This window comes from Lissotriton vulgaris, chromosome 9, assembly GCF_964263255.1.
Source record: "Lissotriton vulgaris chromosome 9, aLisVul1.2, whole genome shotgun sequence".
In the NCBI taxonomy this organism is placed as follows: domain Eukaryota; kingdom Metazoa; phylum Chordata; class Amphibia; order Caudata; family Salamandridae; genus Lissotriton; species Lissotriton vulgaris.
This window is the reverse complement of record NC_141697.1, coordinates 925236346-925252928: the sequence shown is the minus strand read 5'-3', so window position 1 is coordinate 925252928 and position 16583 is coordinate 925236346. Positions and strand designations below refer to the sequence as shown.

The 16583-nt window shown below is 46.5% G+C and overlaps 1 protein-coding gene across 3 annotated transcripts in view; it reads right to left on the bottom strand.

Moving 5' to 3' along the window:
* The window catches only part of LOC147692533 (delta(3,5)-Delta(2,4)-dienoyl-CoA isomerase, mitochondrial-like), a 253270-nt gene that overhangs the window by 119014 nt on the left and 117673 nt on the right, over positions 1 to 16583 (bottom strand). For all 3 annotated transcript variants that reach the window (XM_086938749.1, XM_086938750.1, XM_086938751.1), the window contains exon 2: positions 9855 to 10032. In XM_086938749.1, the coding sequence (XP_086794875.1) occupies positions 9855 to 10032 (178 nt within the window). The remainder of the gene's footprint in view (positions 1 to 9854; positions 10033 to 16583) is intronic.

Here is a 16583-nt window from a genome sequence, read left to right as displayed (position 1 = left end):
TCCTTGTTATTGGAAAATATTGAGTTTTATAGTAAGCTTGTGGAGAGAATGTCAGAAAAGACTTATTCAATGCGCGGTTTGCTAGAGAAGAATGTGAACAATGTGTGGAACACTGACTCTGAATGATGTTTTCAGTACATTAAGAAGGATCTGATAAAAGCTTCATGTTTAAAGACATTTATCCCAAGGTAGGAATGTATTATAATCACTGATGTAAGCGCGAAGGGCTTTGGAGCCAAGTAAGAGTGTTTAGCAGCAAAAAAGCTGTTGCTTTAAGAGCACTTGGATGGAACTGAACAATTCCATAATCGAAAGGGAGGAATTCGCTGTGTGCTAAGCAATAAATAAGTTCTGCAATTTTGTGTGGGACGAAGTCATTATTCTTAAGACCAATCACAAATCCTTGAGAGAGACTTTTGAAAAAAAGAGGTCTGCATGCAGTGTCAGTGCATATTAGACAATGGACCACAGGTCTGCACAAGAGTAATTCCAGTTCTGTGAGTTGTTGCTTGACTGCGAGTGAATGTGTAGAATAAAGTCCCACATCCCATCTTACCAGCCTTTAGGTGATAGTGCATTGACTCGCTTCAATCACTTTTGTAAATAGGTTTCCCTCCTGAAACTTTTGTGCACTGGACAGGGGTAGGCAATGTAATCGAAGTTTTCAGAACAGAAGTGTAAGAGACGAATGCATTCAAGTTTTATCATGGAAGCACTGAATTCTCTTCACCAGTCAGAGCCACCTCTAGCTGTCATCAGCACCGAGGCAAGAAGTAGTCAGAGAGGTCAGAAGTTCTGTTTAACTTCACAAATGGCATCAAGATGTGTACCCCGCTAGGGTACAATATTTAACAATTTAAAAATTAAAAAAGTGAGAATTTGAAATAAAGTTATAGAGTGTTACTGAACTCCGTTTTTGTCTCTGGAGAAGATGCTTTCGGTAACTTACACTCCTTACAGCAAATAAGTAAGTCAATATATGTAATCTGAAAGATGCGTCTTAATGCTGTAGAGATATGTTCATGCTGATTACTGCTAACTAGCACTGATACTATAGATAATGTGAAACGTTTCAATATATCGTTCTACGGTTATTATCTAGAAGTATGTTTTATAAAGACGTGACAGGACAATTATTGAGTTAAAAGGCACAGTAGGACAATTCTTTTGGTTTGCATCCTGTCTCTCCAGCAAGGTCGAAATCTGTCAAAAGTTGAAAACAATAAAACATGCCCACGTTGCTACCCTCTGCGCTGAGAATGCTTTGTTTTGTACATACTTCAAAGTGCAGAAATGTTTAGAAATATGAATTTCCATAATGCATTTGTCTGCCTATATTTAAATCATTTATGCGCAAAGGGATCAGTATGCCAAAAATCTATTTTTGTTCATCCAGTAGGCAACCTTCTTTCAGATTTGTTTAATTTTACTCAAAATTCGCTTTGATATTTCTGTTGCCATATTAAAGCCTCCATGTTTCAAGAGTAAAAATATATATTATTTATGTATTCATTCAGGTTTGCAGAACAATACAAAACAAAATCGGTGCATTCTTACACTATTACGTACTTTGACAGTATTAGATTGGAAGGCGCAGGGACAGAAGCTTCCCTGGTGATGGAGGTGAAACAGGGGGAAGGCGCCAACATCAGGCAACCACATCCATACAAGTACTACATGAGAGAATATCGTAAACGGCTGAGCTATTTGTAGTTCTTAAGTAGACCCTCAAGCTGTAGAAGGGGCAGGCGAATGCGGGTGCGGGAGGGTCATCGACCTAGTCAATCCAGTTCCAGTGTCATCTATCGCATTGGGGGCTCTGTCATCTCTCTCTGATGTGGCGGTGTCTGCCCGGTCTCCCAATAATGTGTTGTGTACATCCAACTGGTCTAGCATTTCACTCCAGTACTCGATGTCCCTCTCTGCATTATCTGTACAAACTTTCCGGAGTCGGCATTCCTCTGCTGTCGCCCATTCCAGAAAGTCAGTCCGCCACTTAGAGTTGGCGAGATCGGGCTTGCCCAGTGTATGGCTATGACTTCCCATGCAAGTACTAAACCCAACTGAGCTAATCTATACCGCATTTATTTCCCTTTCTTGGGAAGAGGAGGCTATCCCAGCAGTCAGTGTCTGGGAGTAAGTTCTACTTTTACCTTGGTCACTCTGAGCACTTCCTGAGGTACCTCACCCCACAAGGTTTGTAACTGCTCACAGATCCATGCCATATATCCAAAGTCTGCTGGAAATCCAGCACATCTAGCGCAACCGGCCCATCCTGTCAGATAAGCCCTTTGTAGGCGCTGTGGCGTCAAATATGCTCTGTACAGAAAGAAAAAATGCTTCAGCTTGAATCGGGCATTACTGGCGACTTCTCGCGCCTGTGCCCGAGCTCTATTCCATTCCCCAACCATGAGTGGGGTCTCGAACTCTCCATACCAGGAGGCATGCTTCAGAGAAATTTTTGTATACCTATCGTTTTTTAGAGCTGAAAATAACTTTGGAGGAGCCTGGATCCAGAATTACCTGTAGGACCTGGGATTGCTCCAGTTCCTCCGGAAACGATATCCAGATGTCACGACTCGTGCACGATATGCACGCATATTGCAAGAAGTCTCTCCGATCTACTCCGTAGTGGGTTTCAACTAACTCTATGGGCATAAAGTTGCCCTTCAGGAATAGGTCTCCGGCTTTCTAGCAACCACCCTCCACCCATTTAGAAACATCCATGGAAGCCATTATGCAGGAAGGGGTGCAACCAACAGATAGGGAGGAGCTTGACAAAGGACATCTGCTTTAGTACCTTTGTGACAGCTTTTTCCCACACTTGGGACCCCTAGGTGACGATAAACGGAGTCCGAGAGTTCATGACAGCTCATGAGCAGATTGGGAACCTCGGAAATCTCAGTGGATCCTGATAGCAAGTCCTCCCAAGAGCGTCCGTCATCACACCATAGTGCAGCCTATTGCAACAGACCCGCCAGATAGTATAGCTGGAAATACTTGAGTCCGAGACCACCCCCCAACGGTAAAATCTAATTTCAGGATCTCCAGGCAGACCCTGCTCCACTTACCCCCAGGTTCACCAACAGTGTGTCGATCTGCTGAAACAGCGTGGTGGGCAGCACACAGAACAAATTTTGTATCGCATGAAGGCCGCAGGGTATAAGACCATTTTGCTGGAGGCTACCATACCTATTGCAGACAGGGGTAGTGTAATAAAGAATGGAACCGAGGCTGCCATACCTTCCATTACGCTGCCCATATCCACCTCGTATTGGTAGCAGCGATCATGCATTATCTGCAGGCCCAAATATTAGAAACTCAGTTTCCCATGACAAACCCACATATAGAAGATCGGATACATCCATGGTAGCCAGGGCTGCCAAAGGGTATAGCACCATTTTGTGACAATTAACAAGGAGCCCTGATACTCCCCCAAAGACTACTATCAGTCGCATGAGAAGGGTTACAGAGCGTTCCGGGTCTTCCTTATAAACCAATGTATAGTAACGGTGTTGGATTAAATAGTCTTTATTATATCAAAAAATATTACTAACTTAATGGGTGATCAGATTAAGTATTATATTGCTTAGACACGGTTGCAAGTTATTAAAATATTTTAATGTGATGTGTGTTAGTTTGAAATGCATGCAATGGCACTCAATCATTCAATACATTTTTAAGGTTTCTTGATTCTAACCACACTGACGCAAGGCAATGCAGCTAAAGCCCTCATTTGCAAAGGGCTCTTAAATACAAAAACAAATTCCCTGCAGAAGCATTTACATTTCTGTGTGTGATCACTTCTAGATATAATTCCTGCTGAGATACATGGGGTATAACTCACAGTACATATGGTAATATACTGAACAGAACATATTTTACGGCTTCATACCACCGATTTGTTGTTGGTGGTAATCATGATGAAAATATCACCAATTATTGTGGTGAATCCATTACACATCACATCAACAACTGAAAAATGTGTGGTAAATAAAAGGGTGTGTTTTTACCACTGCGCTTTCTTACTGCAGGCCTCTAAATGAGGCTGAATCTTGGTTATGCAATGCAATGCTAGCACTAGTCTGACACGATCCCGGGCAGACCAACTCAGAGGTATCAAGTTATCGCATGTTCAATGTGTTTAATTTTGCTAGGTATGTTGTAGTATAGCACACCTAATGAGTGCTAGGACTGTGAACATGTGGAATCCTGCACTTTGTGCAGACGCACATCACACATCTTTCTTAAATGCTCTGTAAGGCTCCACTGCTGTCATCAAACCCTATGTCACAAGGGTGATCTTCGGACAGTTTGGGGATTTCAACCAAGTGCACCAAGCATGATGGGACTAGTAGTTTTACCGTTTCTGTTACAAGTATGGAATTACAGGCTTCAGCGTGCTTTGATTTGTTGTCTGAGAAATCAGAAAGGGCATGTATTTAGGATTAAGGAGTGGCAATACAATTGTGCTCAAACACTAAGGTTTACCAAGTGATGGCCAATTCTAAACATACAATAAACATGTCTGGGTACATGGTGCAATTTGAACAATGCAAACATGGAGGGATTTCTAGGCAAAGGAACAATATGAACATGCTTTTGCTTCTTGGCTGCTGAGGGGCCTAAGCAACCACTCCTTTAAAGTTTCAGCTAAAAAGCCAAACAATATATAAACACATAAAATATCAAAGTAAACTTCTTACAAACTACAAGCATTAGAATAGAAAATGTATCTAAACAATGAATGATTCAGAGATGAAAAATACTGATAAGCTCAATAGATTCATTAAAAAAAACACCATGGCCATTAAACAGGCAACTAGTTTGTGACAAGCTATCTACATATACAGGGGCACTGAAAAATGTAGTGCTTTATCGGACATATGGCATAGTGCTGTGACCGCACTAAATGTTTTTTTAACATAAATCCTGAATTGTCGCCAAAATTCTGCTTCATTGTGATCCGGTTTTTTAGCATCAAAGCAAAAATAGTAACTATTCTCTGTCTCTTCATAATTGCAATCGCAATTCTCACTGCCACCAAAATTCCCATTTAGCTATAGAGGCATGAAAAGGAAGTATTCAAATCCTATAGTTGACATACCAAAGGAGACCCGCAACTCACACTAGATATTACCCAAGTATGGTTGGTGGATGTGTATCCCGATAACAAACAACTTCCTTTGGTTTTGTCCTGTAGAAACAGTTCTAACTACACCAATAGCTGTCTGAAATCATCTTGGCTGCATTCACGAGCATTTGATTTTCCCTTAATTCCCGGATATCCCTCAATGTTTTCCCAATGTGAGCTTATAGTTTATGCTTCCTTAAATTTTCTATACAGGTGACGGCCCAGAGAGCTTGTCTTTATGTTTCTGCATGAGGCCGAACACGAAAGCTAGTTCAAAGAATAAGAGGTAACCAGAGGTTATATCTGACAGTTCAGACCAACTTCAGGCCTTAAGAGCGTTATGTGGTTGCTGGGACAAGTCTTAGGAGAGATCTCAAACAACAGGTTTCTAATCTTTAAATGCCTACGATTTTGATGTACCCACTCTTACACCCCATAGGCAGAAGAGGCCACTGCCTTCAGTCTATAGACCTGGATAACTGAAGTTAAGGAGTCACTGCCTAGTTTACACCTGCAGTTTAGGAACACACCAGCATTCTGGCTGAGAATGTATGGTGCAAGCTTCCCATTGTGGGGTCCAGGCTAGAACATAACAGTGAGAGGAGGGTCCAAGGGGATATTTAACGACCTTGCACAGCTACAGCCACCCAGACAAGACAGTATGAGCAAACAAAAAGTAACTGAGGGTCAACATAACAATCTATCGACTAAATATGCTCCGCCTCACCTGGCTGCGACGCAGGTAAACAGAGCACCGCTCTGACCGTCGGTACTCCAGGCGTCCCTCTGGGCCGTCTCGGGGACACGCTAACATATCCACAATCCACTGGGGCACCCACATTCTGACTATACTCATAAGTGGCTGCAGTGTCTACCCTTCCCGGTGTGAAGGGTCCCAGATGATGATAACTGATGGGTATTTTTCACATCTGGAAAGTATCCTGTTGGCTGTATATCACATTCTTTTATACATCCTTCACCTTTTTCTTTTGTTGTTAGATGCATAGTTAGTCGATAGATTGTTATGTTGACCCACAGTTACTTTTTGTTTGCTCATCAGGGGTCCAGGCTAGACCATGGTTTCTCTAAACGCTAGTAGAAAGAGCATTTCAGTGGGTGTTTTGCATTCAAGACCATATATTTGGTTTTGCTGATGCTGATTACCCCTTTGATTTACCTTGCTGAACAGTTGGGGGCAAAAATTATTGCAAAAATTATGGCGTACGCCGACGACACACAACTTTTGTTTACCTGGTCTAAAGATAATTTAGATACGTCGGCGGCCCAACTTTGTTTGTCCTCTGTTTTTCAATGGTTAGCACATGCCCAGCTAAAATGTAATGAAAGTAAATCCGAGATCCTGCTGTATGGCTCTTTTCCTGAGGACTTTAGTGAACGTCTTTGGCCTGCTGACCTACCTCCACCAAAAGCCACATCTGGCCCGGTGAAAAACTTAGGGGTTTGGTTCGGTAAGAACCTTAAGTTTGAGGACCACTTAAAGAAACTCACTGGGGTCTGTTTTTCTACCCTAAAAACTTTACGTAGGTTCTTCCCTTTCCTACCGAAAGAAGCTAAAGAGACTGTCATTCGTGCCTTAGTACTCTCTAGGCTGGACTACGCGAATGGACTGTTCTGTGGATTGCCGGCATACCTGATTCACCGTCTTCAGGTCATTCAGAACGCCGCTGCCAGACTCCTGTTTAATGTCCCTAGGCGTTCCAGTGCTCGTCCTCTGCTATGTGCTCTCCACTGGCTTCCAGTTGCCCACAGGATTTTGTTTAAAATTTTAGTGCTTGCTTACCGAGCTATCCATCAAACTGGCCCTGTCTACCTGAGGAAAAGGTTTTGTTTGTATGTCCCTAATCGCCCCCTGCGATCGGCCAACCTGTGCCAAATGTCCGTTCCCAAATTCAAATATTGCAGACTTGGCGGCCAATCAATCTCAGTGAGAGCAGCAAAATCCTGGAATGCTCTTCCCCTCCACTTAAAAACTGCATCGACTCTTAGTGCTTTTAAGAAAGGACTAAAAACTCACCTTTTCAATATTATAGTCTAATTTTTTCTATTTCTGTTTCCAGATATTTGTCCTCTCCCATACTGCTCAGCCTTCAACGCGCCAGGATACTATTTTTTAGTAATAGAGCGCGCTATAAAAGCCTTTAATAATAATAATAATAATAATTACAAATTACTTTTCTGGGCAGTACACTTCAGTCTTTCAGTAGGTGGCACACTGATAAACTTTAGGGACAGCAATTCTGCAGAATCTTCACACAAGAGCATGGCAATTATTTCCTCTCCCATTTTGGTTATGTCAAGATTCAAACAACCAGGGTATATGTCCAGACTACTCAACTGAGGGGCCAGTACACAGCCTTGGCAAACTCAGCTGTTGTTCTAAATTCGGAGAGCACTCACCCATCGGTCTGTATCTGAACACTGCAGGGCTACTTCAAAGAATTCAGGAATCCCCTGTCAGCTTAACCGTACTCCTCTCTGGCTTTAGTTAACAGAGTCAAAGGCTGACTTTAGCTCGATAAACATCACATACAAAAGAATATTTTAAAGCCAACAATACTTTCAGAAAATCACATACGGTCTGTTCACCTTCACGGCAGTCTCTACAACTTATCGAAACTGAATCTGCAGATTCAACTTACTGATTTTTACTAAAATGCAGTGGGGCATACAAATGTTTCTGTACCAACCAGGTTCAAAGTTGCTCCACGTGGATATTATAGCACTTCAAAATGCAATATCTCAAATTTGTTTCTGATCTTTTGAACACATCTTTCAAGCACATGTTGGTCTTCATATTTTATATTGCATCTTCAATATATACAAATCGTTCTCAATTTTAACACTTCCTTTACTTCACATTTTTCCATTCTACATTCCCCGTGAACTCTGTTTTTATGCACCACCCAAATGTGAACTGCAGCCAAAGATTGGGCTGGCTCAGGCTTAGATTGGGCTGGCTCAGGCTTAGATTGGGCTGGCTCAGGCTTAGATTGGGCTGGCTCAGGCTTCCAAGATTTGTCTCCATTACATCCATCTTCAGGGCCATCAGTCAAAGAGATGGCCATAATGGGGTAGAATTATATACGGACAAGGCCAGTACTTTTCTCGTGCAATTTATTTTCCAGATTAAAGTAGAGGAGTACATGGTGGTGGATGAACTGATAGCACATTGCCGCATCAACATTCCCACTTGCTCTGCCTTTCCCAGGCTCTTGGGATGGAACTCAAAGAAGGGGCTACAATGATTGTGGGAATAAACTTATGCAAGGATCGTTTCCCTTTGTTCCAATATCTGGCATGGATCAGGTGTGGCTATTGCCAATGCTGCTCGATTTAAAGAAGACCATGTTGTTCTAAACCCTAGTGTGTAAAAAGCTGATGGCTTTCAGTGTGGTAAATGAGAAATTAGGGCTCTAGATATGGGGTCGCTCACGAAGGATAGTGATTGCCAAACAGGGCTCTAGCAGAGTATGCATAATTCATTTTTATGATCATAGAATTGGTAGGGCAGGGTTGTCATACAGTTTCTTTAGCATGGGTTTGATTTGGATTTTTCCGTCCCTACTTTAAGGGTTCAATTGCGAGGACTCTGACTTTTCAGAACAATGATGTAGAAAGTCATCCTATCAAGATTAATAGGCTCGGGGGAGTGGAGTCATCCTTTGAAGATCAGTTGAAACGTCTGCTGGAGAGGGCTAGAGGACTGACAATGTAAGAAGCTGCTTACAGGCAGACTGAGGTTTCAGTTATGGCTAGGTGTTATATCAGAGGTGAAATCTACGTGTCATTGTGAGCAAGAAATTATATTTCCTTCTTTCTTTGCAGATCCAAATTCATAGACAAACTCATGCCTAAATCCCTTATGCGTGGCTATGGCAGAGGGCATATATTTCAAGTGTTGAGAAGCCATCCTGTGCTACAGTGATGTATGTTTTTTATTTTGGCTGTAACAACCTTTTACTATGAGCAGATGGTTGAGGACTGTGATGTCACGCATGAAAAGGCATAACCAATCTTGCTAGGCCCAGTACAGGGTATATGCATAAGAAGCATGGGGGCTTTATGGTTGGATACTGCTGAAGACTCCCTATCCAATATTGCATGATAGCTACTTGGACAATGGCATCTTCGTTTGTATCTGATCACTGACTGACTGACAGTGAAATGGTCACACTGGCTATCTGAGAAGAGATACCATTTAAAAAGAGTTGTCAGCATACATACCAATGTGGTGGCATCTTTTAGCGCTGGAATAATGAGGACTAGGGCGAAGTACGAATTAGTTTGGTGTAGCCTCAAAGTTAAGGATCAGAAATTGAGATAAAAAGGTAAAGCCCTGAAAACATATGGTAGATACTCATCCAATTGTCTCTTCCTTACGACCTGCCACCCTCGATCACAGCAAAACCTTGGTCTGACACAGGATTTGCTAAAGAACTTATAAAGATAGAGGGGAAGTTGGCATCTTCCTTTATTGACCATTCACAGTTAAGGGGAATGAGCCACAAGAAGAATATATTATTTTTACGAAATAGTCAACATGGCTAGAGGAGGACTCACATCAAAGTTATGGACAAGGACAAGGCGATAGAATCAGAATAAGGTCATTGGTATGTAATCTGGACATTAAACACTATGGTGCTTCTTGTTTTACAGGATCGTAAATGTTGTTCAAATCAGGACCATCCACACTCATTACCTCCAGAAGGCCTGGTTCATGGCATTCCTCTTTTCGGGTCGGTTCAGCTCTACATGTAGCACTTTGTCGCGTGCCTGGGTCACCTTCAGAGTCTCATATGTGTGTGAATCATCTGCTTCTCCTGGTTGAGAGGCCATCCTACGGACGCTTAGTGCGAAGGCTTTGCCCAACCAAAGATCTGTAGAAAAATTAAATGTCAAATTAAAGATTTGCTAACTGAATTACTTTCTGAATGTCAAAAGCCATTCTGTCGCTCTTAGAACTTCCTGCAACTTGTCGCTTCCCTATGTAGAGGACCAAATGCATATAGCCATAAAGCTCATCGTTTGTTATCTTGGCAACAGAGCAGAGTATTTATTTATTTTGAGAGTTTTACATAGCGCTGGCTAGACCCGGAGGTATCAGAGCGCCTTACATAAGGTTCCACAGAAATTACAAAATTACATCAGTTACATGTTACATCAGTTACTAGAAAAACATTTCAAGATAATAGAATACAAAATAAATGGAGCTTAGAAGGGTAAGGGGGTATAAGAATCACACAGCATGGACACAATATGGTGACAGGGAGAACAGTGCCCAATGTCCGGCTGGGTAGGTAATGGCCTAGGGGGTGAACCAGGGCTGACCTCCTCTATAGCTGTTTAGGCAGCTTCACCGGGCATTGGACATATTGCTCGGTCTCCGATGTCAGGATGATGAACACGGATTAATCTAAAAAAGTACAATTCAAAAGCGGGAGGTGGTGAGATGAGAACAACAGTCAAATCTGAGAGGGGGTCCAAAAAGGGGGGTAGCTTCCAGGGGATTGAAGTCAAAAAGGCAATCCCTAGCCAGGGAGCTCCCAATCGGAACTTCTCATCAGGCGGCATCTCTTGCATCGTTGTCTCTTGAAACTTTTTGTTTTCATGAATTTGTTGAGAAACCTTAGGTCTAGTATTGGACGCAATTTTCGTCTACTTTTGGAATTAGGAAGTACGTTGTGTAGATGCCGTAGTTCCTTTCCCTTTGTGGTACCTATTCAATGGCCTCTTTGGATTGAAGTTCTTGCACCCTCTGGAGTGTTAAATAGTATCATGACGTTGGTGAAGGAGTGGATCAACAAGAAAAGAAACTAATGATTTCAACCCGCAGTACATGAATAGGGTTCATAGATTTACAGGTAGAATGCAGACAGCAAAGTTATTAGTAGAATGATTCAGCCTCAATATGGTACATAACAGCCAGCGAAGCCCGCAAGAAATGAAGCATCGAAACTGTGAAGTGTTTCGAGGGAAAAGTTAACAATGAAGAAGGTGAAGAAGAATTGCTGAGAATATGGTAGCCAAATATTGTTAGGGAGGTGATTTACATTTAGGTTTGGCAGGCGCAAGCCCAAAAAAGCATTAACAAGGATGTTAAGAGGAGAGAATTAGCTAATGGATTGACAGGAGAGTAGCATAAGCATGACAAAAGTGTTGGAGGGAAAATAAGATTTGTGTTTATATAAGAAAGACTAACATGGAGGTTGCTGGGACAGATTTGTCAGTGGATCAATCCTGTACATTCTGCAGGGGTCAGCAAAGATCTGGAAAAGAATCGAAATTTGCCTAGCGTAGTAACGGTAAGTTTCAATTCTATTAAGGACACGGAGGCGAGGATTATGCTTTTCTCTCTTCGCTGTTTATTCACATAACACCACACAGCAGCCAGAAAAGCATCAAAACTTGAAAAAAAAATTGTATTCCAAACACAGGAATATCAGAAAACATCATGGTAACATTTTTAATAACTACAAGTCCCATGAGATCAACATTAGGCAGTCCTTTCTTAGTGCCCAAAAATCCCAATAAAAGGCGTCCATCCTGTGAACTCCTCCTCTTTCTTCGTCGCGAGTCAGGCCAAAGTCTCAAGCATCTCGTTTCGCACCATCATTTCCTGGCGGAAAAAAGAACAACGTGAGCTAGGCCATACCCGCTGGGTTCGAAGGCAAGATAACAACACAATGCTACAAGTCAATGACATGCAATCCAGAAACAATAATCCACATTGAAATCCGGAAAGAGATTACTTACACCAGTACGGGCGGGATCTCTGCAGGAGGTATGGGTGGGATAATCCTCGCCTCCGTGTCCTTAATAGAATCGAAACTTACCGTTACTACGCTAGGCAAATTTCGATTCTATGTCAGGACCGGACGCTTCGGATTATGCTTGTTCAAAGCTTGTCCACCACCAAACTAGCAATATCCACCACCGGCTTAAAATAGAACCTTTTGAAGGTGGAATCCGAAGACCAGTCCGCAGCGCGCATGAGGTCTTCTAAACGTGCCCCAAGGGCTAACGCTTTGGAGGCCATGGCCCCTCTTGCGGAGTGAGCTCCGAACTGCTTTGTATCAATACCAGCTTCCTGCATTACCCAACGCACCCACCGGGCTATAGTGGGGGAAGAGACAGCCTTGTGAGGTTTGCGCAGCGCAATGAGTAATTGCCGCTCGCCCGGAGGGCGAAGTTCCGTCGTGACCTCCTCATAGGTTTTCAAACACTGTACCACACACAACTTAGGGACATCTGCAAATGCCGGATAAGAAATAGATCTCGTAGCCGATTTCGTGCGGCGGCCCACGGTAAAGGTCACCCCATCCGGGGAAAACGCTCTCGCCGTGACATCTAGGGCACGCACGTCAGACACTCTGCGACATGACACTAAACAGAGCAGCATCGCCAGTTTAGCTGATAGTTCCTTTAAGGAGAGATACTTGTTAGGCTGCCAGGAAAGAAAAAGGTTCAACACCACGTTAACATCCCACAGGGCGGAATATCGTGGCTCTGGCGGTAAAGCCAGACGCACTCATCTGAGGAGCCGACACACAAGGGGATGTTCCCCGACCGCCACTCCATCCAACTGCACATGAGCTGCTGATATGGCAGAACGTATCGTGTTAATAGTCCGGTATGCTAAGCCGGCAGTAGAAAGTTCCGCCAGAAAATTCAGGATGGGAACGAGGCCTGCGACCATGGGATCCAAATCCCGTCGAAGACACCAACGAACCCACCTGGTCCAAGCTGATCTATACCTCTTGGCAGTGCTGCCTGCCCAGGCCTTGGACAAAAAGTGCTGAGCTGAGTTCGAAAGGCCAGGGAGCGACCAGCGTCGCCTGAAAGCCTCCATGCCATGAGGCGGAGAGAACCCTGGAGGAGATGGTGAGGGACCCCGTCTGGATTGAGGAGAAGACGAGGAAGCCGGGGGAGTAGGATTGGAGAATCCCAGGAAAGTTCCAGAAGAACTGGAAACCACACTTGCGACCTCCACACGGGCGTCACCATCACCACGTCCGCCATTTGACGGCGAATCTGGGCCGCGGCCCGCACTATCATGGAGAAAGGCGGGAAGGCATACGGTCGTTCCTGGCTCCAGTCCTGGAGGAACGCATCCGTCGCCTCCGCCAAGGGATCCGGACTCCAGCTGAAGAACCTCGGTAGCTGGAAGTCCAGACGGGATGCAAACAGGTCTATGGAAAAAGGACCCCAGCATGCCACCAGCCAGTGGAACACTTGAACATCCAGCTTCCACAGGCTGGAGTCTCGAAGGTATCTCGAGTGCCAATCCGCCACTTGATTGGCCCGTCCCGGCAGGTATTCTGCCGTTACCGAGACCTGATGGGCGAGACAATAATCCCAGAAGTCTTTCGCCAGATCCGCTAGTGCTCGCGATCGCGGACCCCCTAAATGGTTCACATACCGAACTGCCGAAACATTGTCCATCCGCAGAAGGACACATGACTTCACCGAGTCCCTCGTCCAGCAACGGACGGCGAATGAACCTGCTAGAAGTTCCAAGCAGCTGATGTGAAGTCGCTGTTCGTCGGACGACCAAGCGCCGCCTGTGGAGAAATCCCCGCAGCGGGTGCCCCAGCCGGACCTGCTGGCGTCGGACTCGATCACCAAGTCCGGAACGGACCCGAAAATCGCTCGGCCGTTCCACGCCTCCATGTGGGCGAGCCACCAGGACATTTCCTCCTTGACCTCCACCGACAGGGGAATCAAGCGGTCGTAAGAGAGCCCCCTGCGCAAATGATGCGCTTTCAGGCGCTGAAGGGCCCGATAATGAAGAGGGCCTGGAAATATTGCCTGAATTGACGACGAGAGAAGGCCTACTACTCTGGCAACCTGCCGGAGGGAGGTGTGCGATTTGGAAATAGTTTGCCGCAGCACATGTTTGATTTTGGCCATCTTCCTGGACGGCAGACTGAGAGTCGAGTTCACCGAATCGACCACGAAGCCCAGGAACACCATTTGCTGGGCGGGCGTGAAAACCGACTTCTCCTTGTTGACGATAAACCCCAGACCTTGCAACAGGGAGACTGTCTGGGACAGATGAGCGGCCAACCTGCTCGGGTCCTGGCCCAGCAGCAAAATGTCGTCGAGATAGACGATCAGCCGAATCCCCTGACTCCGCAGGGATTCTATGGCCGGGTGCAGAATTTTGGTAAAGCACCAAGGGGCCGAGGAAAGACCGAATGGAAGGGCCTTGAACTCGAAAACCATGCCCTTCCAGCAAAACTGGAGGAAACGGCGATGCGGGGGGTAAATGGGAACCACCAAATACGCATCTTTGAGGTCCAGGCGGACCATCCAATCGTTCGGGAGCAAAACGTCTCTCAACAGATGGATGCCCTCCATCTTGAAGTGGTTGTACACTACCCAGCCATTGAACTCCCTGAGGTTGATGACTGGCCGTCTGCCCCCGTCCACCTTTTCCACAAGAAAAATATTGCTCAGGAAACCCCCGGGGTGACGCGTTGTCCGACAAATAGCCCCTTTGCGCAGCAGCGCCGAGACTTCTTCGTCGAACAGCACGTCTGGCTGAGAAAAAGTTATGGGCCGAGGAGGCTGTAACTGGCGCGGTTGGTCGTAAAACTCTATGCGGAATCCCCGCACGGTCTGAAGGACCCATGCGTCCGTTGTAATAGCCGCCCATGCCTGTGGGAAACATGCCAATCTCCCCCCAATAACAACTTGATCCGCAGGGATTACACTCACCGTGTGAATTGTTGCCGCCGGAGTCGTTCCGGAAGTTTCCGCGTCCTCGGAAACGCTGGCCTCTGGTTGGGTAAAAGTTGTTGTAGTTCGCAGAGGAGTTGTAGCCTCCTCTGCCGGAGCCATGCCCTTTACCGGGCTGTTGTTGACCACCACGGCCGGTCGTGAGGCCCCTACCACGACCAGCCCCTCGGGAAAAACGCTGGTGGAAGACCCGCTTGATGGTTGACTGGGCCTTGTCCAGGGAAGTGAAGGTGGAAACAAACTTTCCCAGCTCCTTTATGAACGGCTCCCCAAAGAGACCTCCTTGAGCAACAGCGCCAGCTTCCGAGGAAGCCAAATCACCCAACTTGGGGTCCAGTTTGATCAGCAGCGACCGACGCCGTTCGGTCGAAAGGGCGCAGTTAGCGTTCCCCAGGAATATAACGGCCCGCTGCGCCCAGTTGGACAACACCTCCGGGCATATGGCGCTGCCCGACACCTTGGCTTCCTCGGCCATATCCAGGATCTTGGTGAGGGGGCCAATGGTGTCCAATAGCTTGTCCTGACAGGAGCGCCAAGAACGGTCGATCCCCTTACGGGGGTCCTTCACAAACTTCGCCATGAAGGTGGCCATCTTTCCATCTAGTTCCGGCGTCATAGCCACCTTCCCATCCAAAGTCGGGCGGGGGCATTCGCCCCTCAAACAACTGCGCGCCTCCTTCTCCAAGGGCTTGCGGAGGCGGCCCGCCACAAATTGCGCCACCTTGTCCCCAGGCGCCCAAGCAGCCGACCGTGGGTGCATGATTTCATCCGGGTCGAGCATGCCCGAAGTGTCCTTGGGCAACTCCGTCGAGTTAGATGCCGGTCGCCACGACCGTACGGAGTCTTCGTCGTCGTCTTCGTCAGTATCCGCGGGGGAAACACCCCCCAGGGAGGCCGGGACAGCATCCGCCGGCGTCGAAGTAGTCTGAGGCGGGGGCGCCGCGGAGGCAGACCCGGACGCCTTAGCCAGGAAAGCGTCTCGTAGGCGCTCGAAAGCGTCCTTGTCCACGTCTTGCTCACCACTGGGACCCGCGTCCCCACGTGGCTTCTTGGCCGCCGGTGGCCGGCTAGGATCGTTGGCGGGCATCCCCGCGAGGCCCGGCGCCAGCTTGGCGCACACTTCAACAATGCGGGCCGATAACCTGTCCTCCATAGGCCCTACGATTTCCTGCACGCAACGGTAAATCGACTGATCCACAGCCGCATAGAATTCATCGTCTTGGAGGTATTGGTGTGACTCCTCCTCCTCGACGTAGTACCCCTCAGCCATGGCGTCCACAACGCAATAAAGAAGAAATAGGTATCTGAGGGTTCCGATGGCGCGGACAAACTGCCACATGTGGGCCAACCGGAGGTTAGCAAGGTTTTGTAGGCCGGCGGAACCAGGCAGTCACGAAGGCAGCACCAGCCTTCTCAGCGCGCCGACCCTCTCTCCAGAGACCGGGTCGCACCGCCTCCCAGCGCGCTTGAGCGGGTAACACCCCAGCGGAAGCTGATGCAGGAAAAAGGTGCTGAAAATCGCCCGCGGGCGTCAACGTGGTCACAACCACCAGTACAGACCCCAACGGGGCATTCAAGCACAGGACAGTACAACCCAAGAGGGCGTCAGGGTTAGGCGGCAGCAGGGCTCCGGCGACGTCGACTCCCCAGCGCGGCTCCAATCAGCGAGACGGAAGCCACGCGCGGG